At 52.1% G+C, this 24,255-nt stretch overlaps 3 protein-coding genes across 3 annotated transcripts; 1 reads left to right on the forward strand and 2 right to left on the reverse strand.

Moving 5' to 3' along the window:
- Positions 1–369: 369 nt before the first annotated feature.
- LOC310892042 (olfactory receptor 14C36-like) lies at positions 370–2,387 on the reverse strand. The gene has a single exon (XM_083854224.1). The coding sequence runs from the start codon at positions 1,920–1,922 to the stop codon at positions 981–983; it is 942 nt and encodes a 313-aa protein (XP_083710350.1). The 5' UTR covers positions 1,923–2,387; the 3' UTR covers positions 370–980.
- A 147-nt stretch (positions 2,388–2,534) lies between these two features.
- LOC310892043 (olfactory receptor 14J1-like) lies at positions 2,535–22,361 on the reverse strand. The gene is made up of 2 exons (XM_083854225.1): positions 21,777–22,361; positions 2,535–3,870 (listed from the first exon to the last, which is right to left on the reverse strand). The coding sequence occupies exons 1-2, from the start codon at positions 22,095–22,097 to the stop codon at positions 3,277–3,279; spliced, it is 915 nt and encodes a 304-aa protein (XP_083710351.1). The 5' UTR covers positions 22,098–22,361; the 3' UTR covers positions 2,535–3,276.
- On the forward strand, positions 13,145–16,103 carry LOC310892041 (olfactory receptor 14A16-like). Its single transcript, XM_083854223.1, has one exon. It carries the CDS (start codon positions 13,793–13,795, stop codon positions 14,756–14,758), a length of 966 nt encoding a protein of 321 aa, XP_083710349.1. The 5' UTR covers positions 13,145–13,792; the 3' UTR covers positions 14,759–16,103.
- Positions 22,362–24,255: the final 1,894 nt, after the last annotated feature.

The following is a 24,255-nucleotide window of genomic DNA, read 5'->3' on the forward strand; positions in this document are numbered from 1 at the left end:
GGTTTTAATCACTACCCAATGAGCACATTGTCCCAGGGTTGCCCTGATCTCTCCTGGCACCTCCAGATTCCTCTCCAGGCTGCCATCATCAATCCACCCCACTGCAGGGTGCCTAGTCCCATGAAGAGGAGTCCGAGACCAGTTGTTGTCTGATTAGACAGGTGAGGCCATAAAGGGAGCTCTTGGTCCAGTCCTTTGCTACTCACACACCGTGCTGGGACTTTCAGCCTGTGTCCTACACTCCATGAAGAACCCCAGAAAACAGAAGAGCACGGAGCAAATCCTTGGCTCTGTTCCTAACAGCAGCATTGGAAGAGGCATCCAGGCTTCTGGATTGCCCTGCAGAGCCCCATTTGTTACTGCCGTGGTATCAGGGAGGGCAGCTGTGACACGGGGCTGCACATTGCCTGCTGCTGCCTGCTGGGACAGGGATGCCACTGCAGAGACAACAGGACTGTCACCAAGGTACACAAGATCTGAGGGCTAACCCACGTACAAGAGCACAAGAGAACAATGTGGAAGCCAAAAGAGAGCAGCAGTGAAAAGGCCACGTCCTGCTGCTGGCCATGGCCATGGCTCCAGGGAAGCAGCAGCCCCAACCTGAAGGCAGCAGAGAGGCAGAGCCCAGCGGGCAGTGAGGGGCAGTCCCGAGGGCCACCGGGGCTGCTCCTCCATGTGGCAGCTGGGCTCTAGGCCCTAAGCCCCTCCTGCGTGCTGGGGCTGCTCCCCCAGCTCCAGAGGAGAAGGGACAAGATGGCAGCTGACACCAATGAAATTCTGATGACTTCGATATTGGGTTTATCTAATAAAAAGCAGTGCTTTATCAGAAAATAATTAACCTGTAGGAGGCTAAGAATAGTATTTTATAAATCAGAAAAAAAAAAAGTTAGAGAAAATAATAGTACGGATAGATAATAATAAAAAAGTATGTAAATTTTTTTTTCTGAGAAAAGCTGGGATTTCTGATTATAGGCATATTATTATAGGTGAATATGCTGAAAATTTGTGTATTCAAGCAGTGTCCTCACTGCATCCCTTAGTTCCTGGTTCCTCATGCAGTAGATGAGGGGGTTCACAGCTGGAGGCACTACTGAATACAGAACTGTCACGACCAGGTCCATGGATGGGGAAGAGATGGAGGGGGGCTTCAGGTAGGCAAACATGTCAGTACTGACAAACAGGGAGACCACAGCCAGGTGAGGGAGGCACGTGGAAAAGGCTTTGTGCCGGCCCTGCTCAGAGGGCATCCTCAGCACAGTCCTGAAGATCTGCACATAGGATAACACAATGAAAACAAAACAACCAAATACTAAAGAAAGACTGAAAACAAGTAGCTCAAATTCTCTGAGGTAGGCATCTGAGCAAGAGAGCTTGAGGATGTGGGGGATTTCACAGAAGAACTGCTCCACAGCATTGCCTTGGCAGAGGGGCAGGGAAAATGTATTGGCCGTGTGCAAGACAGCATTGAGAAAGCCACTGCCCCAGGCAGCTGCTGCCATCTGGGCACAAGCTCTGCTGCCCAGGAGGCTCCCGTAGTGCAGGGGCTTGCAGATGGCAACGTAGTGATCATAGGCCATGATGGTGAGAATTGAATACTCTGAACCAAAGAAGAAGATGAAAAACAGGACTTGTGAAGCACACTCTTGATAGGAGATGGCCCTGGTGTCCCAGAGGGAATTGGCCATGGCTTTGGGGAGAGTGGTGGAGATGCAGCCCAGGTCGAGGAGGGCGAGGTTGAGGAGGAAGAAGTACATGGGGGTGTGGAGGCGGTGGTCGCAGGCTACGGCGGTGAGGATGAGGCCGTTGCCCAGGAGGGCAGCCAGGTAGATGCCCAGGAAGAGCCCAAAGTGCAGGAGCTGCAGCTCCCGCGTGTCTGCGAATGCCAGGAGGAGGAACTCGCTCACAGAGCTGCTGTTGGGCATTTTCTGACATTGGCCACAGATGCACAGTCCAATCTCTTCTTAAATTCGGACAGGCTTGGTGCAGTGACTACTTCACTGGGGAGCCTGTTCCAGTGTGCAACCACCCTTTTGGTGAAGAACCTCTTCCTGATGTCTAGGCTAAAAGTCTAGCCAAAGTCTAGCCCCTTTTTGAGGGACCCCTTGAGGGACTTTGTTCCGCTAATGTCCAGCCACCTTCCTTCCCCCAACATCATCCCCTTCTTCAGTCCAAATATCACCAGTCTGGCTAAAGGGAGACTCCAGGAGACCATGGCAAAGGCCTTGCTAAAGTCCAGGTTCACCACAATGCCTTCTTTCCCCTCCCCTTCTGTTTCAGCAGTTCCTTTGTTTCCTCCATGTCCCTGAAGATGGCTGTGGCAGGACTTTCCCCACCACGTTCCCAGGGGTAGAGGTGACAATTGCAATTCTGCCAATCCTTTTTCTTGCCCTTCCTGAAGATGTGTTTGATGCCTGCCTTTTCCAAGTCCCCAGAAATCTTGCTGATCCAAATGCTTGATGGCCTGGTCCAGAAAGGCAGGGTAGTGTGACATAGCAGAGAGGGGCATCTGCAATGAACCTGTGCAAGGGGGGTGACAGAAATCTCACAGGGACACTGGGGGTTGTTTCTGGAGTCACACAGGGCAATGGCAGGGCTCTGTGAGGTGTCCACATCTGAGCTTGCCTCATACACACAGGGCTGTTGAGAGATATGACTCTCTGCCTTGCACACCCATGCACAGTGCAATGCACTATTTGCAGTGTCCCTCTGGCTCCTGCAGCCACTGCCAGAGGCTGGGAGGCACCTCAGCCCTGCAGTACCTCACCGTGCTCTTCCCTCGTCTGAGATACCCCAGGACATGAGGAATGGGCACAGGGACTGCAGTTCAAGGAAGCACATCCCAGAGCTGTCTTCAGGTGGCTTCCCAGGGGACGTTACTTGGTCTTGTGACACTATCTGCCCAACTGGCCTTCGTGAAAATTGTAGGAATAGCTGATGGACTTTGTGCTCCATCATGTTCATCTCTCCACATGCATATGATGTGCCTGCTGGCACCAGCACTGGGTTTCTCTTTCCACATCTCCCATGCACATACAGCAGGCCCTGATCTTCTGGGAAATCCTGTCTCCCAGGGAGCATTTCCCAAGTGAGCAATGAGCAATGGCCTGGCCAGCTATTGCTGAACCTCCTACCCATACACCCCACAGCTCTGAGCTTGTGATGACGCTCTCCGGAGTATGAAAAATGACCAAAAAGATAACCGTGTTCCTGCAATGAATTATGAGTCATATGCAGAAGAAAATGGGCTTCTTTTTTTTTTTTTTTTTTTTTAAGATATCAGGTCATCAGTTTCCTCAAGGCATCCTTGAGCTCCTGGTTCCTCATGCTGTAGATGAGGGGGTTCACTGCCGGGGGCACCACGGAGTACAGAAATGACACGACCAGGTCCATGGATGGGGAAGAGATGGAGGGGGGCTTCAGGTGGGCAAACATGTCTGTACTGACAAACAGGGAGACCACAGCCAGGTGAGGGAGGCACGTGGAAAAGGCTTTGTGCCGGCCTTGCTCAGAGGGCATCCTCAGCACAGTCCTGAAGATCTGCACATAGGATAACACAATGAAAACAAAACAACCAAATACTAAAGAAAAACTAAAAACAAGTAGCTCGAATTCCCTGAGGTAGGCATCTGAGCAAGAGAGCTTGAGGATGTGGGGGATTTCACAGAAGAACTGCTCCACAGCATTGCCTTGGCAGAGGGGCAGGGAAAATGTATTGGCAGTGTGCAGGACAGCATTGAGAAAGCCACTGCCCCAGGCAGCTGCTGCCATCTGGGCACAAGCTCTGCTGCCCAGGAGGGTCCCGTAGTGCAGGGGCTTGCAGATGGCAACGTAGCGGTTGTAGGCCATGATGGTGAGAATTGAATACTCTGAACCAAAGAAGAAGACAAAAAAGAGGACTTGTGAAGCACACCCTTGATAGGAGATGGCCCTGGTGTCCCAGAGGGAATTGGCCATGGCTTTGGGCAGAGTGGTGGAGATGCAGCCCAAGTCGAGGAGGGCGAGATTGAGGAGGAAGAAGTACATGGGGGTGTGGAGGCGGTGGTCGCAGGCTACGGCGGTGAGGATGAGGCCGTTGCCCAGGAGGGCAGCCAGGTAGATGGCCAGGAAGAGCGCGAAGTGCAGGAGCTGCAGCTCCCGCGTGTCTGCGAATGCCAGGAGGAGGAATTCGGTGATGGAGCTGCTGTTGGGCATTTTCTGACATTGGACACTGTTGTCTGTTGAAGAGGATAAGGCAGAAAAAAGTTAGAAGAGACTTCTCTGAGGAAAACCTATCACAAAACTTAGAGCAACCCACGCCTGAGCCTCTCTCTTTGCAAGAGAACATTTCTGCAGCTCTATCACTTGAGTGCCAGCTGATGCTGTCTGAGAGTGGCACTGGGAGCAGGGATTGCTGTGGGCTCCAGAGGAGTCCCTCCTGCTGTGAAGCAGGCGGGAAGCAGGACCATGGGGGAAACTCAAGTTCAGTCCACTTATCAGATCCATGAACTTTGCAGTGTTGTTGCAAAGTACACCTCCAACCACAGTGTAGAGCAAGGCAGATTTTCTTTTGCTTAGGGCAATGATCACACTCTTGTGTTTCCCAATAAATGGAGACAGCTTAAAGCCCCAGTGCCAGTGCAGCTGGACAGAATCCTCACCTTGTCTGCAGGTGCATGAGCAGGATCTCAGCTCTTCCCTCCTAACCAGGGCTGCAGATGCCTCCCTCCAGCTGCCCACAGACAGCCATCCAGCAGCACAGACATGGCCTTAGAACGGGGGTGTCTTCTCCTTCAGGCACCTGGATAACACAAGGATGCCATGAGAGAGCTGCATCCTGCTGGAGAGCAGCCTGCACACCAGGAGGACGCCCCAAGGACAGAGATGAATATTTGTAAGCTGGGGTGTCCCAGCATCCCAGCTGCAGCCCTGCAGTGTCTGGAGCAGGCTTGGCCACTCTGCTCTTGGTTTACTAGGGGCAGCTAGGTTATGACACTCCAAGGGGCTTCTGCCAGACTTCCTCACCACGCAGTGCAATCCAGCAGGACTCTCAAAGCCCACTGCATTGCCCACTGCCCTCCCAGAAACAAGACCCAGGAGGAGACCCTTCCAGGATGTGCAGCTGCATGGCCCTGCAGCCGGACACTTACCTTGTCAAGGGCTGTGCAGATTTCTCCTGCAGTCAGCTCTCAGCATCCTCCCACTCCCAACTGCCTTCAACCCCTCTCCTTCTCTCCTCTCTGTGTCTCTGCTGCGGTCAGAGCCCCCAGCCCTGCTGCGCTGTGCAGAGGAGCTGCTCCTGGGCAGAGCTGTCTCTCTGCACCAGGGCCCTCTTGCCAGGAGCTCTCTGTGTCCGAGGAGCCCGGCCCAGCTCAGCAGCAGAGGCCCAGCCCAAGGCATTGTAGTCACCCCTCTGGGGGCTTTGGTGATGAGCCCACAAACCTCAGGCACTGAGAGACAATTGAAGAAATCTCTCAAGAAGTCCAAGTCAGATGCAAGTTTCCTGGAGCGTCCCCCGAGGGCCAGGACTGACACAGCCTCCCTTGGAGCTCGTTAGAGCAGAACATTGGAGGCAGTGAGGACAAGGAGACAAAGGCAATGTGAAGGTGACACTGATGTGTAGACAACCTGGATGTGTTTCACCAAAGAAAAGGACTAGGCCTTGTCCCCAGGCCCCTGGGAAGGGAGATATGTTTCTGTCACACCTTGCTCAGGGTTCTTCCTGGGGCAGTAGGAGATGGGGATGTGCATGGCCAAGTGCAGGAGAATGGTACGACCCCTGCCTGGTTCATGGGTGGTGGTGAGGAGGCAATGAGGCCCTGGTGCTTTAACAATAAGCTGTCTCCTCATAGGCCTCAGTGGCAGAGACAACAGCCATAGCCATGGACACAAAGACCTGGGTCCTGTTGGGACTTTCAGCCTTGCCTATGTCCTTGCTCCTCTAAAGGCCAGAGTATCCTAGTGTCTCCCAGACCTACACCTCTTTCCCAGCTGGCTGTAGACACTTGTCCATGTTGTGTCACACCGGGTCTTAGCTGAGTAGCTTTTATGAGATCCCTCCTGGTGCCCAGGCCCTCCTCCTCCTTGGCACTGCTCACTCAGCAGGGTCCCAATCTGTCCTGATGTGTGGGGTTCCTCTTCCTCTGGTGTAGGACCAGGCTCTTCTCGTTGTAAATGTCAGGACGTTTCTGTAGGCAGAATCCTGCAGTTTCTCAAGATTCCCCCACACTGATGCTCCATTTTGTCAGCGTTTAATGTCTGCAGGCAGACAGTTCAACCTTCACGTGATTGTGCTCTCTCTGACAAGATGGCAGCATCAGGAGTTGCAGGAAAGTTTGGATAATACAGGAGTAACCAGCTGAATGGAATTGCAGCATAGAGTCACAGAAGGGTAGGGGATGGAATGCTGCCAGGTTCCACCTTTTCTGTTCTTCATTCTCATGCATACTGTCAGTTTGTCTGGAGCTGTGTCCTAAATGTTATGGGGCCGTGCAGGTCAAAATTAGAAGGGCCAAAGCCCAGCTGGAGGTCAATCTGTCTATTACTGTCAAAGAAAACAAAAACTGTTTATATAAACACTTTAAATAAAGGAGGATTAAGGAGAATCATCTTCCTTTATTGGATGTGGGAGGAAACCTGGTGACAAGAGATGAGGTAAAGGCTGAGGCACTTAATGCCTTCTTTGCCTCAGTCTCTAGAGCAAGAGCAGTTGATCCCCTGGGCATTTCTTCCTCCTCATGGCCAGTGCCAACCTTCCAATGTGCACTTTGTGGCAGTTTTTTCTCTCCTAATCTTTCCTGCCACCAAAGAAAGCTCCATCAGGGTGGAAACCACTCCTAAAGTAGGCATCCCAACCCATCAGCCTTCTTGTGGCCTGTCAGTCCACCAGACAGAAGTCACCTCACCAGCATCTTCCAAGCCATGGGCCTACTGCTGGCCTTGCACTTCTTGGCTGGACACACCCAAGCCTTGTGCCTCCTGCTGTTCAGTCATGGACTCAAGCAGAAGGGACAGCACAACCCATATGCGGGCCTTCTTTCTGTCTGGGTCCTCCTGGGTATGGAGGCAGAGGGGATCCCACAGTCAGCATGCCAACCAGGTGCCTTCTGCTGGCCTAGCAGGGCCACTGGCAGATGTCAGCCAAAAAGTACAGATCCCAGGGAGAAGGCAAGGGTGACCTGTCAGCTACTTCAGACAGAAGTGACCTCACAGTCCCTTTCCGTGACATGTTCCTGCTGCTGCCCTATCATCTGCAGAGACAGAAGTGACCTCACAGTCACTGCCACAGCCACATTCCTCCTGCTGGGGCAGGGGATCCTGAGGCAGAGCTGACCTCTCTCTAGTCCCCTAGGGATTAGGGCTCACCTTTCTGTGTTAGAGAGTAAAGCAGACTTTTACTGGGAAGTTTTGGTGTGCTTCTGTGTTTAGGGTATGGACAAGCTCTGCGGTTTAGGGTTTTGTTTAGGTCTGCCAAGAAGTCTAGGGATAAATAGAGCATTTTAATGCTAGTGTCAAGGGAAGGCATTTGGGTGAGTAAGAGAATAAAGGTAAGGGAAAGGGGCTATGGCCTGAGTTTTGCTTCACGGGATACTTTGAGTTCAAGCAGTAGAGTAGGGGATTTCTGTCAGAGTGCTGGAGTAGCATTTAGGTTTAGGGATTAAAACTACTGGTTAAAATAAGGTAAGGGCCATACATGACTGTTTTAAGTCAGTGTTACCGCAATATCTACATTACATGACCCCTCTTACCTCTACAAAATCATTATTTTCTGCTGGCCATGCTCCTCTTCCCACCCCAAAATCTCACATCTTTCTTGTCCAGGCTGCTCTTAACCTTCCCATATTTTATTGGGATCAGCTTTCTGATGACATTCATGATCGTAGAGTATCTGTCTCACCTCTCTTGGCTTACTCCATTCCTGAGAAGGAAGTGGCATTGTAGTCAGGAGGGAAAAGGACATACATGTCTTTAGGAGCATCCTCCACAGTGTGCCCATCAGCTCTGCACCTCCACAAAATTGCGCTTCCTACCTACAAGTTTTGTTTCCCAAATGGCTTCTGTGGATCCAGGGTTCCTTTTCCCAGGCCCTCACGCATGCTTCAGTTTCGGATGAGCAGGGATGGGATAAGGAAAGCCAAGGCACGGATGGAACTGAGCTTGGCAAGGGATGCAAAGCGTAACAGGAAGGGATTCTATAGATACATTGCTCAGAAAAGAAAGGCCAAGGAGAGTGTACCCCCTGTGATGGATGAGAGGGGTGAACTGGTAATGACAGACACAGAGAAGGCTGAGGTACTCAACAACTTCTTTGCCTCAGTCTTCACTGCCAGTCAGGCTTCCCAAGTCTTTCGTTTCCCTGAACCCATAGATGGAAGCTGGGGGGGCAAAGTCCCACCTGCTGTAAGTGAAGAGCAGGTTCAGGACCACCTGATGAACATAAACACATACAAGTCTATGGGGCCTGATGACTTGCATCCCAGGGTCTGGAGGGAACTGGCTGATGTAGTTGCCAAGCCTCTCTCCATCATATTTGAAAAGTTCTGGCAGTCGGGTGAAGTCCCTGGTGACTGGAAAAGGGAAAACATCACTCCCATTTTAAAAAAGGGTAGAAAGGAGGACCCAGGGAACTACAGAATGGTGAGCCTCGCCTCACTGACTGGCAAGATCATGGAAAAGATCCTCCTGGAATCAATGTCAAGGCACTTGCAAGACAAAGAGGTGATCTCAGACAGCCAGCATGGCTTCACCAAAGGGTAAATCATGCCTGACCAATCTGGTGGCTTTCCACAATGGAGTGACCACATCAGAAAACAAGGGAAGACCAACCAATGTCATCTACTTGAATTTCCGTAAGACCTTTGACACGGTCCCACATGACATCCTGGTCTCCAAATTGGAGAGATATGCATTTGATGGGTGCACCATTGAGTGGATAAGGAGTTGGTTTGAAGGTCACACCCACAGAGCAGTGGTCAACAGCTCTATGTCTGAGTGGAGGCTGGTCATGAGTGGTGTACCTTAGGGGTCTGTCCTGGGACCAGTACTTTTTAATATCTTTATCAATGACATAGACAGTGGGATCGAGTGCACCCTCAGCAAATTTGCGGATGACACCAAGCTGAGAGGTGTAGTTGATGCAACAGAGGAAGGGATGCTGTCCAAAGGGTCCTGGACAGGCTTGAGAAGTGGGCCCATGTGAACCTAATGAGGTTCAACAAGTCCAAGTGTAAGGTGCTGCATCTGGGCCAGGGAAATCCCAGACATGAGGATAGGCTGGGAGAAGAACTCACTGAAAGCAGCCCTGCAGAGAAGGACTTGGGGGTTCTGGTGGAGAAAAAGCTCGACATGAGTGCGCACTTGTAGCCCAGAAGGCCAACTACATCCCTGGCTGCATCAAAAAAGGGTTGGCCAGCAGGTGGAGGCAAGTGATTGTCCCCCTCTGTTCTGCCCTCCTGAGGCCTCACTTGGAGCCCTGTTTCCAGGTGTGGGGCCCCCAGCACAAGAAGGATGTGGATCTGTTCAAGTGGGTCCAGAGGAGGGCCATGAAGATGATCAAGGGGCTGGAGCACCTCTCCTATGAAGAAAGGCTGAGAGAGCTGGGGCTGTTCAGCCTAGAGTAGAGAAGGCTCCTGGGTGACGTCTTTGTGGCCTTTCAGTACTTAAAGGTGGCTTATAAAAAAGATGGGGAGTGACTCTTTGCTCAATCAGATAATGACAGGACAAGGTGGAATGCTTTTAAGCTAAAAGAGGGGAGATTTAGATTAGCGGTTAGGAGGAAATTCTTCACTCAGAGGGAGGTGAGGCACTGGAACAAGCTGCCAAGAGACCTTAGAGATGCCCCATCCCTGGAGCTGTTCAAGAGCAGGTTGAATGAGGCCCTGGGCAACCTGATTTCATGGGTGGCATCCCTGCTTATGGCCAGGGGTTTGGAACTAGATGATCTTTAAGGGCCCTTCCAACATGAGCCATTCTGTGATTCTATGGTCTCACAAACTATACCTCAAGCATGACTCCCATCCCATCAGCCTTCCTTTGGTCTGTCACCTGACCAGAAGAGAAGTTAACTCGCCATCATCTTCGACACCATGTGCATGCTTCTGGCCTTTACAGTCCCTATCTGTGCCACATTCCTCCTGATGGTCCGTCAGCTCCAGAGACAGAAGTGACCTCCCAGCCTCCTTCACAGCCATGTGCCTCCTGCAGGCCCAGCAGATCCTGAGGCACACCTGACTTCATCACAGTGTTCCCAGACAACTCTTCCTTTTGGCCTCTGATCTGATCACATACCTGTTACCTCACACACCTCTTCCAAAGCCATGCGCTGCCGCAGGACCTCACAGTCCCTGCCCTGCCCAAAGGGAACAAACAGCATAAATTAGGGGTAGGAGTGGGGTTGAAGATGAGATGTGCTGTGTACATGTTGGAGGGCTTTGGGGATTACGTGTTCAGAACAAAGTTTAGGGATTAGAGGTCACCCTCCAGGGTTAAGGTAATGGAAAGGGCTTTAAGGGAGGGATTGGTGTTCTGCTCAAGGAACCTGCTCAAGGTTTAGAATGAGGGCAAGGTTTGAGGCTTATAGTTTAGGTCTGGGTTGATGGCTAGGGTTAAGGCTGGCATTTTAATCATTGGTTACGCTTAATTATCCTTCTGCTTGCCCTTCTAGTAGAAGATGGGTTTGACATCTGCCTTTTCCAAGTGCCGAGGAACGTCTTTGATCAATCTGTCCTTTCCAAGGTTTTTGAGATAGGTCTTATGATGACATCTGCAGCTCCACCAGCACCTCTCTCACCCTTCCCACACCACCTCTAAGCAACCTGAGGGCTGACCAGGAGGATGATGAAGGTTTGGGAAATGGCTTGGTTAATATCTTTTAGAAGGGCTGTTCTGCACTTCACACGGAGAGTTATGATGGTGTCATAGAAAACGGTGACACTCGTGAGGACAGAAGAGCAGGTGGGTAAGGCCATGGGCCTTCCAACACAGGACACACACACATGAACACTGCATGAGCGGGAAGAGGAAGATTGGATCCAAAATACAGATTATGAAAGCAAAGACCATGAGTATCAATGGGGCCCTGCAGGGGAGCTCCAGCAATGGGGCAAAATCACAGAAGGGGTCCACGACACTGGGGCCACAGAACTGTAGCTGGGAGGAGGAGAAATTATTACTGTACATGAGAGAAATTCCCCTGATTTAGTTACAGCTGCCTTCTGGAGTCAGACCTTCCACTTCACGACTCTTGCAGAGAACAGGGATGGCATACAGCCCAGGACTGACCATAGGACATGGCCCCCAGCAGGAAGCACTCAATTCATGCAGAAGGTGCAGCTGATAGCGCTACCACTTCTGTGAGTAAAAGAGGTACTGTCTCCAGCCAGGAAGCTGTCCTGCATCTGGCACAGGGTGGTGGAGCTGTACAAGGTCTGCAAGGATGACAAATCTTCCTCAGGAAGAAGGCCACGGGCATCTGCAGGTGTTTGCTTGTAGGCACCAGCACGATGATGAGGGTGTTCCACATCCCAGTCACCGTGCTGGTCATGCGAGAGAGGAAGAAGAGATTTGTGTATGGGTAGAGGATCTTCCAGATGGACAGCTGGGAAAACTCAACCAATGATGTCTTTGTGTCCCATTCCACTCATAGAAACCATTTTAGAGCATTCTGGTCCCCCCATCTTGTTAGGACACCAACGAGCAAGATGTCTCTTTCTCAGTTCCTAAAAGAAATGGTGAAGGGTGTTCAGAGGGGTGAAATGATCCCTGGATGTCATGGCTGAGGTGTCCTTCCACGCAGTGAGAACACAATAGGGGTTAAATGAGGGAATCATTTGTGCTTGTGTTTGACAAACACACTTTAATAGCACAAATCTCACTTCTAAAATGCATCTCTCCCATGTTCAGAGAGGAGCAGCCGGTGATGACTTCAGTCTGCTTCAAACACCACACCCCAGGAGAGACCCCGATGACTTCAGGAGCTGTCAGCCCTGAGGCCTTGGGGACACCTCGAAGGAGCCCAATGGCACAGAGCAAGCGATGTCATGGTCGGGTGCTGTGCTGCTGAGCTGGGCCGGGCTCCTGGGCCCAAGGGGAGCTCCTGGCAAGCGGGCAGCGCTGCAGAGAGCCAGCTCTGCCCAGGAGCAGCTCCTGTGCCCAGCGCAGCAGGGCTGGGGGCACTGCCTGCAGAGACAGAGTGGGTAAAGGCAGGCAGAAGTGGCAGGATGCACAGAGCTCGCTGGGGGAGAACACTTGCCAGCCCTGACCCCGGTAAGTCTCTGGCTGGAGGGCAATGCAGCCGCAGCTCCTGGAGGAAGGAGAAGCCGCGGGTGCAGGCAGGGGTGCCCAGGGCTGTGGTGCAGAGCAGGGTCCCTGCTGTGCCCCAGGGGCTGTGTGCCGGGGCAGGGCCTCTGCCGCCTGCCAGGCTCAGCACTCAGCCTGCCCGGGGAGCTGCCCAGGGCGCTGCGGGGAGAAGCTGCGGGTGGAAGGAGCCCCCCCGGCAGGGCAGGGTCCTGCTGCTGGTGGGAGGCTGCTGCCTGGGGCAGCCTGCTCACAGATCCACAGCACAACCAGGGTGTATTCAAGCCACATTGTAAGAGAGGAGAGAAAGCAAGGGTTAGCGCCTTGAATCTCTGCTTTTCTGACCCTTTTCTTTCAGTCGTCTCTTCTTTGGCTTGGTGGGAATGGAAATAGATACTGTTATTTCCTAGAGAAGGCTGACATTTCTAAGCCATCACAAGGAGCATTACAAGGACCCCCAGCAAGTCCCTTTCCTTCCCCTCATCCCCTAGAAAGCTCCACCACCACCACATGTGCAGTGCCAGCAGGGTCTGTGTGACCTGGTCTCTAGGATGTGCCCCCAGCGAGCTGCCCCTGGGCAGAGCCCTGCTGCCAGGAGGTGTCTGCAGGGCAGAGCTGAGCACCCAGCGGGTGGGATGGGGGCTGTGACCTGCAGGCAGGAGGCGTGGGGACAGAGACCCAGCTGCAGGCAGGGAGAGCTGCAGGCAGCAGAGCCATGGGCAGGCAGTGAGACGGAACTGCTCCAAGAAACACCATGGCAGGGGAGATCTGGACATCTCTCTGACATCTGTGCACTGCAGACACCTTCCCTGGAGCAACCCCCTTCTCATCCACTATAGTACTTCAGACATAATGTCTTGGGAACTTGGTCATGAGTTTCCTTTGGATTTCCTGGGGTGGTGGTGTGAGAATTCACACATACCTGAAATAGGTTTGTCAAGTGAAAGTTCAAGGTATGGTCTACCTCCAGGGTAAGCAGTCAATCCACTATTTGATGCCCTACAGGTAAGCCAGGCTGTTGGTATTGGAGGAACAGTGTTTTTATTACAGATTGAGGCTCCTAGACCATTGCTCTGGAAAAGGTCTGCATGTCTTTAAAGAATCTCACCAAGTTCTTTCATAGACCTCAGCCTAAAGCCAGTGCCAGCATCAATTTTATTGTTTCTTGAGGGATTATTTGACCTGCTCCTCTGGATCTGCAAAGAGGGAGATGCCCTTGGCCAGCAGGCGTCTGAGGTCGCACCCAGTTCCTATGCCTTTGGCTTCAGAGCAGAACTGACTCTCCCAGTGCCAAAGGGCAGTTTCTCCTGCTCACAGAAAGAGCATCACCAACAGAACCCAGCCAGAACTCTGGCCAGGATGTTGCACAGAGGTCTTCCAGAAAGGAGTAAGGCAGTGCATGTCTGTTGTGTGTTGGTGAGAGAGCAGTAGCTTAAACGACCTATGCAATAGATTTTGTAGATGTTTGACTATTCACTTGTTATTCCCTCCTTGGACAGAACCCCATGTCCAGAGGCAGAAAATGTCCAACAGCAGCTCCATCACCGAGTTCCTCCTCCTGCCATTCGCAGACACGCGGGAGCTGCAGCTCCTGCACTTCGCGCTCTTCCTGGGCATCTACCTGGCTGCCCTCCTGGGCAACGGCCTCATCCTCACCGCCGTAGCCTGCGACCACCGCCTCCACACCCCCATGTACTTCTTCCTCCTCAACCTCGCCCTCCTCGACCTGGGCTGCATCTCCACCACTCTCCCCAAAGCCATGGCCAATTCCCTCTGGGACACCAGGGCCATCTCCTATACAGGATGTGCTGCACAGGTCTTTTTCTTTTTCTTTTTATTGTCAGCAGAGTATTATTTTCTCACCATCATGTCCTATGATCGCTACGTTGCCATCTGCAAGCCCCTGCACTACGGGAGCCTCCTGGGCAGCAGAGCTTGTGCCCAGATGGCAGCAGCTGCCTGGGGCAGTGGCTTTCTCTATGCTGTCCTGCACACTGCCAATACATTTTCATTGCCACTCTGTGGAGGAAATACCCTGGACCAGTTCTTCTGTGAAATCCCACAGATCCTCAAGCTCTCTTGCTCTGACTCCTACCTCAGGGAAATTGGGCTTCTCACATTTAGTGTTTTTGTGTTTTTGGGGTGTTTTGTATTCATTGTTCTCTCCTATGTACAGATCTTCAGGGTCGTGCTGAGGATGCCCTCTGAGCAGGGACGGCACAAAGCCTTTTCCACATGCCTCCCTCACCTGGCCGTGGTATCCCTCTTTCTCAGCACTGCCTTTTTTGCCTACCTGAAGCCCCCCTCCCTCTCCTCTCCATCTCTGGATCTGGTGGTGGCAGTTCTATACTCGGTGGTTCCTCCAGCAGTGAACCCCCTCATCTACAGCATGAGGAACCAGGAGCTCAAGGATGCACTGCGCAAACTCATGAGTGGGTGTACATCAGAAGTAATGCACTGCCTGTCTTCTTCTGCAAAGCACTCATAATGTAACTCACGATATGTCAAGCTTGTCTTTTGTTCTTTGGTGGTTTTTATTTGTTTAGTAATGAGGGGTGTAAGGGACAACAATGTTTTCCATATAAATTGTCATTATTTATCCTACTCACGTATTTAAACAAAATAAAGGAACCTGCAGTGGAGCGTGCCTGAGATGCTTCCTCTGAGAACTTTGCTAGGGGTTGCAGGGTAATGCCCATGGGTAGAAGTGGAGAGGAATAGAGTCCCATCACAGCAGCACTGCCAGGAAGCACCAGTGCTTGGTCTGTCTAGAGCTGCTTTCATTCCACTTCCACACTCTCCTGCTGAGCCTTTTCTGTTGGCGTAAGCCTGATTGTTCCTGTAGCTTGGTCACAGTACTGCTGTGTGGCAATCCTGTGATCACAGGCAGGGACAGTCAATGGGCACTTTTGTGACACACTTGGCCTCCAGAACAGCATTTCCGTCCCATAAAGTGATTCTGCTCAGGGTAGTGCCTGAGGGCTCAGGTCTTCCTTCTCAGTTGTTGTCAAGAACATTGCAGTCCAGAAATGGACTCCAAAGAGGGACCTAGCTTTGCCTGTTTCTCCATGGGCTCAGGGTGAAGTGATCAGAGCCCCAGCTGGGTGTTTGAGGGCATGGGGGCTGGCTCAGGTGTTGCTTGTTGGTGTCCAGCACTCAGGTGTATGCTGAAGAGTCTCCAATTAACCTGCCTGGGGCACTAGAGCATGTGATGGGGCTGGCTGTTGTGGTTTAACCCAGCTGGCAGCTAAGCAGCACACAGCCGTTTGCTCACCCTCCCTCCTCCCTCTCTGGGATGGGGGAGAGAATCAGGAAAACAAAGCCTGTGGGTTGAGAGAGAGACAGTTTATTAGGACAGAAAATAATAATAATAACAACAACAACAATAATAATAATAATAATAGTACTACTACTAATAATGTGTACAAAACAAGTGATGCACAATGCAATTGCTCACCACCCGCTGACCAATGCCCAGCCTATCCCCAAGGAGCCAGTCCCCCCACCCCGGCCAGTCCCCCCATATTAATTGTTTAGCATGACGTCAGATGGTATGGAATACCCCTTTGGCCAGTTGGGGTCAGCTGTCCTGGGTCTGTCCCCTCCCAGCTCCTGCTGCACCCCCAGCCTGCCCGCTGGCAGGACAGAGCGAGAAGCTGAAAAGTCCTTGGCTTAGTGTAAGCACTGCTCTGCGACAACCAAAACATCAATGTGTTCTCAACATTATTCTCATCCTAAATCTCAAACACAGCACCCTACCTGCTACTAGGAGGAAAATTAACTCTGTTCTATCTGAAACCAGGACACTGGCAGCAGGTGAGCATTTTTTGGAAAGAATCAGGAGCTGCCAGGAGAGCCCAGAGGAGCTGCAGGGACAGCGTCTGCCAGGGAGTCAGCAATGAATGGAGCCCACGGAGTGCGAGCCTGTCTCAGGTGGAGTTCCCCTGAGATAAAGTGCTAGATCTGGGTGTGAGAAGAAGAGCCCCGCGACCCAGGGGACACAGCGGGAACAAGGAAGGGAGTCTGGTGACTGATTCGTTTTACCCCTAGTGAAACACCATAGGCTGGATGCAGTGCAGGAGCCAAACACTTCTGATGGCACTCGAGGAAAGAAAGAAGGCTACTGCTGAGCACCCTTGACAGCCACAGAAGAGCTGGTGTGGGAGGCAGTCAGTGGAAGAGACCCATGACCTGTCTCTACCTCCCAGCCTGCACAGCACGGCCCTGCAGAGTAGCAGAGTGCCCCTGTGTCCTGGACACCACAGCCCCCTCGCTCTGCAGAGCAGCACCACCAGCTGGGGCTGTGGGATGCATGGGGAGAGGGTGCAGGAATGGCTGGCCAGGCCAGAACAGGCATACTCCTTCCTGGGAAAGGCTCTTTGTTGAGGTGGGAAGTCCTGGGAGGAGAGTGGGGCCCCGTGTGTGTGCAGGGGATCCCTGGAAAGAGAAACCCCTTGGTATGTATGCAGCTTGGGGCAGGCCGCCAGGGCTCGGGGGCAGCAGGAGCTGCCTGAGGAGCTCCAGGACCAGGGCTCTCAGCCCAGCTCAGAGAGGTGGTTTGTTCCTCCACAGAGGGATACAGAATGGCTCAGTCAGAAGGCCACGTGTGCCCTGTACAGGTGAGGCTTCAATGTGCATATTGTGTGCATGTAAGGCAAACCTGAGCACAAATGCCCTCAGCCTGTGTCCGTTCCTCATGCCGTGGGGTATCTCAGACAAGTGCAGAGCAGGGCGATGTACCACAGGGCTGAGACGCCTCTCAGCCTTTGGGAGAGGCAACACGAGCCAGAAGGACACCACAACCACTGCAGTGCCCTGTCTTTGGATGTGCAAGACTCATGTCTCTGAACACTGCTGTGTTTACAAGAAGTACATGAGGCCAGCTCAGATGTGGACACCTCACAGAGCCCTGACACTTCCATGTGTGACACCAGGAACAACCCCCACCACCTCCATGAAATCCATCTCACCTGTCCTGGACAGATTCACTGCAAATGCCCCAGTCTGCTGCATCACCCTCCCCTGCCTTTCCGGACTGTGTCAGCAAATGTGCCAGGGGGACCAGAGAGCTTTCTGGAGACTTGGAATGACATCAGACCTGTCTTCCGGAAGAGGAAAGAGGAGGGTGGGGAGAATTAAGGCTGGTCAGCCTCACCTCAGTCCCTGGGAAGGTGATGGGGCAAGCTTTTCCACAGCTACTTCCAGGCACTTCAAGGACAAAAAAGGGATTGCTGAACCCATAGGGGAGGAGAAAGAAAGTGACACTGTCTACCTGCAGTTTAGCAAGGCCGTTGACATTGTCTCCCAGAGACTTGTTGTAGTGAGAATGGTGCTATGTGGATGTAACTAATGGATGAGGCTGTGGGTGGGAATTTGGCAGGACAATCAGGCCCAGGTGTCATCCGTTGTGCAAAGTTCTGCTGTCAGGCAGTTCCTAGCAGCATCCCTCAGTGATCAGCACTTGTGCCAACACTGTTGAGTGTTGTTATTAAATGTCGGAATTACAGGATGGAGGATGCTTTCAGACCCTTTCTGGTTTGTGCCAAGCCGAAAGGAGCCCTTGAGAAACCTCATCTATTTGGTTTGCTTTGAGCAAGACAGTCCAAGAAGATGCCATTCAGGGGTCTCCTCGAATATGAGTTATTTTGCAATTCAAAGATTCTTTCCATTGGAGAGCTCTCTGAAGACATAATATGCAGAGAAAGAAAAAGAGAAAGGCAGGGGTAGAGATATATCATGTCTCACTATGAACACAGTAGATCCTATGAAGAATGTTTCTAGCAGTGGCAGAAAATTTACTTCATAAATTTCATGTGAGAAGCTTACTTTTTTAACGCCTCATGTGCTGGCCCACAAGGAAGGTGTTGGGTGGGTATGTTATTAGGAGGTCTGTTGTGCCTCAGAAACTTAAAATCCAGTAGGAAGCATCTGGTCACCTCTGACTCTGGAGCTGACAGGCCAGCAGCAGTAACATGGCTGGGGACAAAGAATCTGAGGTGACCTCTCTCTGAAGCAGCTGATGTGTCAGCCCTTGCCTCCTGGCTGACATCTGTGCTTTTTGGCTTGCACCTGCTAGAATCCCCTGATAAGGCAGCAGAAGGCACCTGCTTGGCACACTGATTGTGAGATGCCCTCTGTCTGAGAGCCTGATAGGCCCCATGCAGCAAGAGGCCTTGGGTGTGGGTTTTCATGTCTCTCCTGTATGGTGGAACATGGTGGGACATGGTGGTACATGGTGGGACAGCAACAGGCACACAGTTTGGTCATGTCAACTTGAGAAATTGGAAGGCCAGCAGCAGACATGTGGAGAAAACCAAGAGCACTGGCAAGTCTGCAAGGCCCCAACCGAACTAAGGTCTTTGTCCCCTTGGCTGTAGCAGCTGTCTCTGCTACTGAAGCTCATAAGGAGACATGCTGTGCTCGTGACACTGGGTCCTTGCTGCCTCCTTACAACCCTGTGTAAAGACATAGTGACCTTGTGACTGTGATTGTGTTGTTTGGTGCATTGTGGAACAGCTCGTCCTTATAGGGAGGGGTGTAAGTTGCTGAGCACATATGCAGGGGAAAAGAGGAAGAAAAACAAGGAACTAACCAAGCTCTGAGACAACGCTAGTGAAACTGTGGCAAGGCTGGTGAAACGTTGCAGCTTGGCTTGTACCCATGACACTTGCAGCTGGAAAAGCTGGCCAGAGGGCAGCAGGGGAAGATGATGATGGAACAACCTTCGCGGAGTGGGTGCAACCCCAACTCAAATGGTGCACATGCGCATTTGTAGACATGCTTATACAAGACCAAGGAGGAGCCTGGTGGCCCTTGTGACATGTGTTGGCCTCACGTGTCAGAACAGCTAGTGGGTAGGAGGGGATAAAACTGGGACTCCCCCAGAGGAGAGAGACAAGGCGCACTACCAAGGACAATGTTGCCTCAGTGGGAATGCCTGTTCAAGCGGTGTGCCTAATGACTCCTTCCTCTAGGCCATCAATGATTGGGAAAAGCTTCACACTCATCGGTACCATTGTCATTGCCCTGGGGTTGGTATGTGTGTAAATAGCTCGTAATAAAGCTTGCTTACTTTATATATATATATATAAATATTGTCTGCTCCTTGCTAAACTGAACCAATCAGCTTCAGCCCCTGGAATCTCACTAGAATAGAGCCTGCTAGGCCCCATGCAGGAAGAGGTCTTGCGCATGGGTTTTCAAGTCCCTTCTGTCTGAGCACATGGTGGGACAGCAACAGGCACACAGCTTGGTCATGACTACCTGAGAAGCTGGAAGGGCAGCAGCAGACCTGGAAGATCCTGGTGAGGTTTCTTCTGTCTGATCAGTTCACAGTGCAACAGAAGGCTGATGGGTTAGGGCCAGAGGTCACCCAGGAGTCTGTGGTCAGCCCATGCCATTGTGTTTCAAGGAACTGCCAGGGAGGGTGAGGAGACATCAATGAGAGTAAGGAAATGCATGTATGAGAGCAAGGGGGAGAAGCAAGGTGGGTGGCTAAAGCTTGCAGGGAAAAGGGGGCACAGACAGGACAGCACAGGACTGCCTGTAATGGAAAAGACCAAGAGCACTGGCAAGACTGGAAGGCCCCAGCAGAACCAAGGTCTTTGTCCCCTTGGCTATGGCAGTTGTCTCTGTTACTAAGGCTCATGAGGAGACATGCTGTGCTCATGACACTGGGGGCTTGTTGCTTCCTTGCAACCCAGTGAGGAGGCCAGGAGGTGTCATAGCATTGTCCTTCACACAGCATCACACACCCCACATCCCACTGCCCCAGGAAGAGCCCTGAGCCATCGGTGAGGGACAGGACCTCATTTTTACTCAGTATCAGAGTCTCCTGCGCAGTGCCTTGGCCTATCTGTAATCATGGCCTCCAATTGTGTCCTGTAATAAGTCCATGGGGAGGCTTTGTCAGTAATGACCCTCACTGGAGACCACTAAACTCCAGGACACTTCGAAGACTCCTTCTGACTTTAACTTCTCCTGCAGTTGCATCATTCTCTCACTACCGGAGGTTTGTGGACTGAGCGCCAAATGCACCGTGGGGCTCATTACCATTCAGCCATTTTCATCCGGTCTTCCAGACTTGTCCTGTAAATTAGTGAGATATTAAAAGTGCAGGTAAACAAGGAAGTTTCAGTGACAACTTTACAGAAAGCATTTTCTTTATTTAAGATTAGTTTCCATTAGTTTAGAGTTTTGAGAAGAAGTGATAGCATCATTCTCTAGTTGACATTGGCCCCATGTGTCTCCTAAGGAGCTCTGTATGTGTAGGAAAAGCAGTCCCTTGAAGTCCTAGACTGCATGGACAGCCTTGCTGCTCACCTCCACATGCCCAGCACTTCTCTCATCAGCCATGTGGGACTTCACATTTGGGAATGTTTGAGATAGGTAGGAAATGATGTATAGAAACACAACTACAGAGCTGGCTGTAGGGATGATGAGACAGAAAACTGGGATACAGGCAAGCTTGAAGCTCCCTCAGGATCCGAAAACCAACTGGGTAGGTGAGATGTATCTGTATGATCAAAGAGTAAGGAAAGGGGAATCTGGAGAAGAATGGAGAGTGCATGTGTCCAGATAGTCTGCTGGAAAGGTGGTGTCCAATATGGTCTGTTTAATCAGGCCAGGTGGAAATACTTGAAGGACTGTGGAGATTAAGTGAAGTGCATAAGAGACAGAGTCCTGGCAATGCAAGTATGGGAGAAGATGAGTACATTTTCTACTCCTGCAATACACATCCTAAAAAAAATAATATTCTAATGTCATGGGGGAAAAAAAAGCAAAAAAAAAAAATTTGCATTAGAAGTGTTCCATCATTTCAGATGATTGCAATGTGCTGATGGAAATAAAGAAAAGGAGTCTATATCTGCTGAAAGGTCCAATTAAATTCCTCAGCACATCCTGGAAAACATCCGTGACATCACTTTCCTAATGGCATCCTTGAGTTCCTGGTTCCTCATGCTGTAGATAAGGGGGTTCAATACTTGAGGCAGCACCGAGTACAGAACTGCCACTGCCAGGTTCAGGGATGGGGAGGAGACAGAGGGGGGCTTCAGGTAGGAAAACATGCCAGTGCTGATAAAGAGGGAGACTACAAAAAGGTGAGGGAGGCACGTGGAAAAGGCTTTGTGCCAGCCCCGCTCAGAGGGCATCCTCAGCACAGCCTTGAAGATCTGCATATAGGACAGCACAATGTAAACAAAACACCCCAAAAACACAAAAACACTAAATGTGAGAAGCCCAATTTCCCTGAGGTAGGAGTCAGAGCAAGAGAGCTTGAGGATCTGGGGAACTTCACAGAAGAACTGGTCAATAGCATTGCCTTGGCAGAGGGGCAGGGAAAATGTATTGGCAGTGTGCAGCAGAGCATAGAGAACCCCACTGCCCCAGGCAGCTGCTGCCATCTGGGCACAAGCTCTGCTGCCCAGGAGGCTCCCGTAGTGCAGGGGCTTGCAGATGGCAACGTAGCGGTCGTAGGACATGATGGTGAGAAGAGAATATTCTACTGAAAACAAAAAGAAGAAGAAAAAGACCTGTGCAGCACATCCTGTGTAGGAGATGGCCCTGGTGTCCCAGAGGGAATTGGCCATGGCTTTGGGCAGAGTGGTGGAGATGCAGCCCAGGTCGAGGAGGGCGAGGTTGAGGAGGAAGAAGTACATGGGGGTGTGGAGGCGGTGGTCGCAGGCTACAGCGGTGAGGATGAGGCCGTTGCCCAGGAGGGCAGCCAGGTAGATGGCCAGGAAGAGCGCGAAGTGCAGGAGCTGCAGCTCCCGCGTGTCTGCGAATGCCAGCAGGAGGAACTCGGTGATGGAGCTGCTGTTGGACATCTGATGCTTCTGGAGAAAGGGGACAATCCAAGGAGGAAATTACAGTGATAATTAGGAGAGGCATGTCTGAGAAAAATCTACTCCTCATTGAAGAAGTGACTTTCTCCTTTCTGAGACCTTTCTTCTGCTCCCTTGCTTGAGCTTTGGTTGGTGGTGCCACTGGGAACAGGGGACTCTGCTGTGGCCTCTGCAGAAGTCAGGCCTGCCCTGCAGCTCAATGTAAAAACAAACCAGGAGAGTTCTCTGATTAAATCTCTCTCTGATGTATGTGGACTTCCCAGCAATACCACTCTCAAAACCCTTGACTACAGAATAGAGTGCATGGTGTACTTTGTTCCAGTTGCCTGTGTCACACTCAGGGGCAGTAGAAAACCATGGCATTTGTATGCCAAGTGAGATCTTGTGAATCCCAGGAAGCAAAATGACTCTCCTTAGTGCAGTAAGGACAGACAGTCTGTCCATATGTCCTGGTCTCAGCCAGATTCCTCAAGGGCTCAGTCCAGTTGCCCATATTTAGCAGCCCAATGAATGGAATCTGGTCCTCTGGACTAGAGGAATTCCCTGGAAGGAGGTTCAGCTTTTTCCTTCCCCATAGACTGCATTGCCCAGAGCCCCATACGTAAGAAGGGGGATTGGGCATTTTCCTCCTACAGACACGTCTGTGTGGTGGGACCCATAGGGTCAGTGCTTGAGCTGCAGCTGAAAGCCAGATCTGCAGAGAGCCATAAAACAAGAACAGCAGCTGCAGGTGCACGAATAGAGTGAAATAGCACAGGGCTTCTGCCAGGGGAGGCAAGGCCAGGGACCAACAGGAACTTGGGAGAGACTGTTCTACTGCAGGTCCTCCTGATGAGGTTATGAGTCGTCCTGAATCCTGTGGGCTTGACAGTGGACAGGGAGGTGCCAGAATACTTTGCAGGCTCTGCTGCCTGCAGCTGGGTCTCTGTCCCCACGCCTCCTGCCTGCAGGTCACAGCCCCCATCCCACCCACTGGGTGCTCAGCTCTGCCCTGCAGACACCTCCTGGCAGCAGGGCTCTGCCCAGGGGCAGCTCGCTGGGGGCACGTCCTAGAGACCAGGTCACACAGACCCTACTGGCACTGCCCATGTGGTGGTGGAGCCTTTTCTGGGCTGAGGGGCAGGCAAGGGACTTGTTGGGGGGTCCTTGTAACCCTCAGTGGAAAGGCTTAGGCGTATCGGCCTCTTCTTGGAAATAGCAGCCTCTATTTCTATTCCCACAGAGACAAAAAAGAAAAAACTGAAAGCAAACAGTCTGGAAAGCTGAGCCTAAAGTATCTAACCCCTGATTGTCTTCTCGCCTTAGATACATCCCAGTTATGCTGTGGAGCTGTGAGCAGGCTGCCCCAGGCTGCAGCCTTCCGCCAGCAGCAGGACCCTGCCCTGCCGGGGGGGCTTCTTCCACCCGCAGCTTCTCCCCGCAGCGCCCTGGGCAGCTCCCCGGGCAGGCTGAGTGCTGAGCCTGGCAGGCGGCAGAGGCCCTGCCCCGGCACACAGCCCCTGGGGCACAGCAGGGACCCTGCTCTGCACCACAGCCCTGGGCACCCCTGCCTGCACCCGCGGCTTCTCCTTCCTCCAGGAGCTGCGGCTGCATTGCCCTCCAGCCAGAGACTTACCGGGGTCAGGGCTGGCAAGTGTTCTCCCCCAGCGAGCTCTGTGCATCCTGCCACTTCTGCCTGCCTTTACCCACTCTGTCTCTGCAGGCAGTGCCCCCAGCCCTGCTGCGCTGGGCAGAGGAGCTGCTCCTGGGCAGAGCTGGCTCTCTGCAGCGCTGCCCGCTTGCCAGGAGCTCCCCTTGGGCCCAGGAGCCCGGCCCAGCTCAGCAGCACAGGCCCAGCCCAAGGCCTCCCTTGCTCTGCCCCCCACCAGGCTCCCTGCCCATGGCCCTGGGGCTGCAGGGGAACCTTCTGGGAAACAGCCCGAAGGAATCCCTAGCATTCCCTCCCTCCCCTGGGCACACACACTTCTTGACAGCAGGGTCATTTCTCCTTGCAGAAAACCAATTAAGTGTAACAATCACATCTTCTCTGAGAATTAGTTTGTTATGTCATGGACATGTCCACATGGCTTCACCTAACACCAGCAAGGTCTGCCTGCCTTTTATGCCCTGACACAGGACTCTGCCTGGGTACAAGAGGTGC

This window comes from Anser anser (assembly GCF_964211835.1).
Source record: "Anser anser genome assembly, contig: HAP1_SCAFFOLD_133, whole genome shotgun sequence".
NCBI classification, from domain to species: Eukaryota; Metazoa; Chordata; class Aves; order Anseriformes; family Anatidae; genus Anser; species Anser anser.

Bases quoted from the DNA above. Each gene is read 5' to 3' on its own strand.
- LOC310892043 (XM_083854225.1), bottom strand. From the start codon at position 22,097: ATGTCCAACAGCAGCTCCATCACCGAGTTCCTCCTGCTGGCATTCGCA. The intron at 3,871-21,776 runs GTAGAATATTCT...TTCTTCTTTGGT, and splicing joins TCTTCTTCTTTTTGTTTTCA to TCAGAGTATTCAATTCTCAC.
- LOC310892041 (XM_083854223.1), top strand. From the start codon at position 13,793: ATGTCCAACAGCAGCTCCATCACCGAGTTCCTCCTCCTGCCATTCGCA.
- LOC310892042 (XM_083854224.1), bottom strand. From the start codon at position 1,922: ATGCCCAACAGCAGCTCTGTGAGCGAGTTCCTCCTCCTGGCATTCGCA.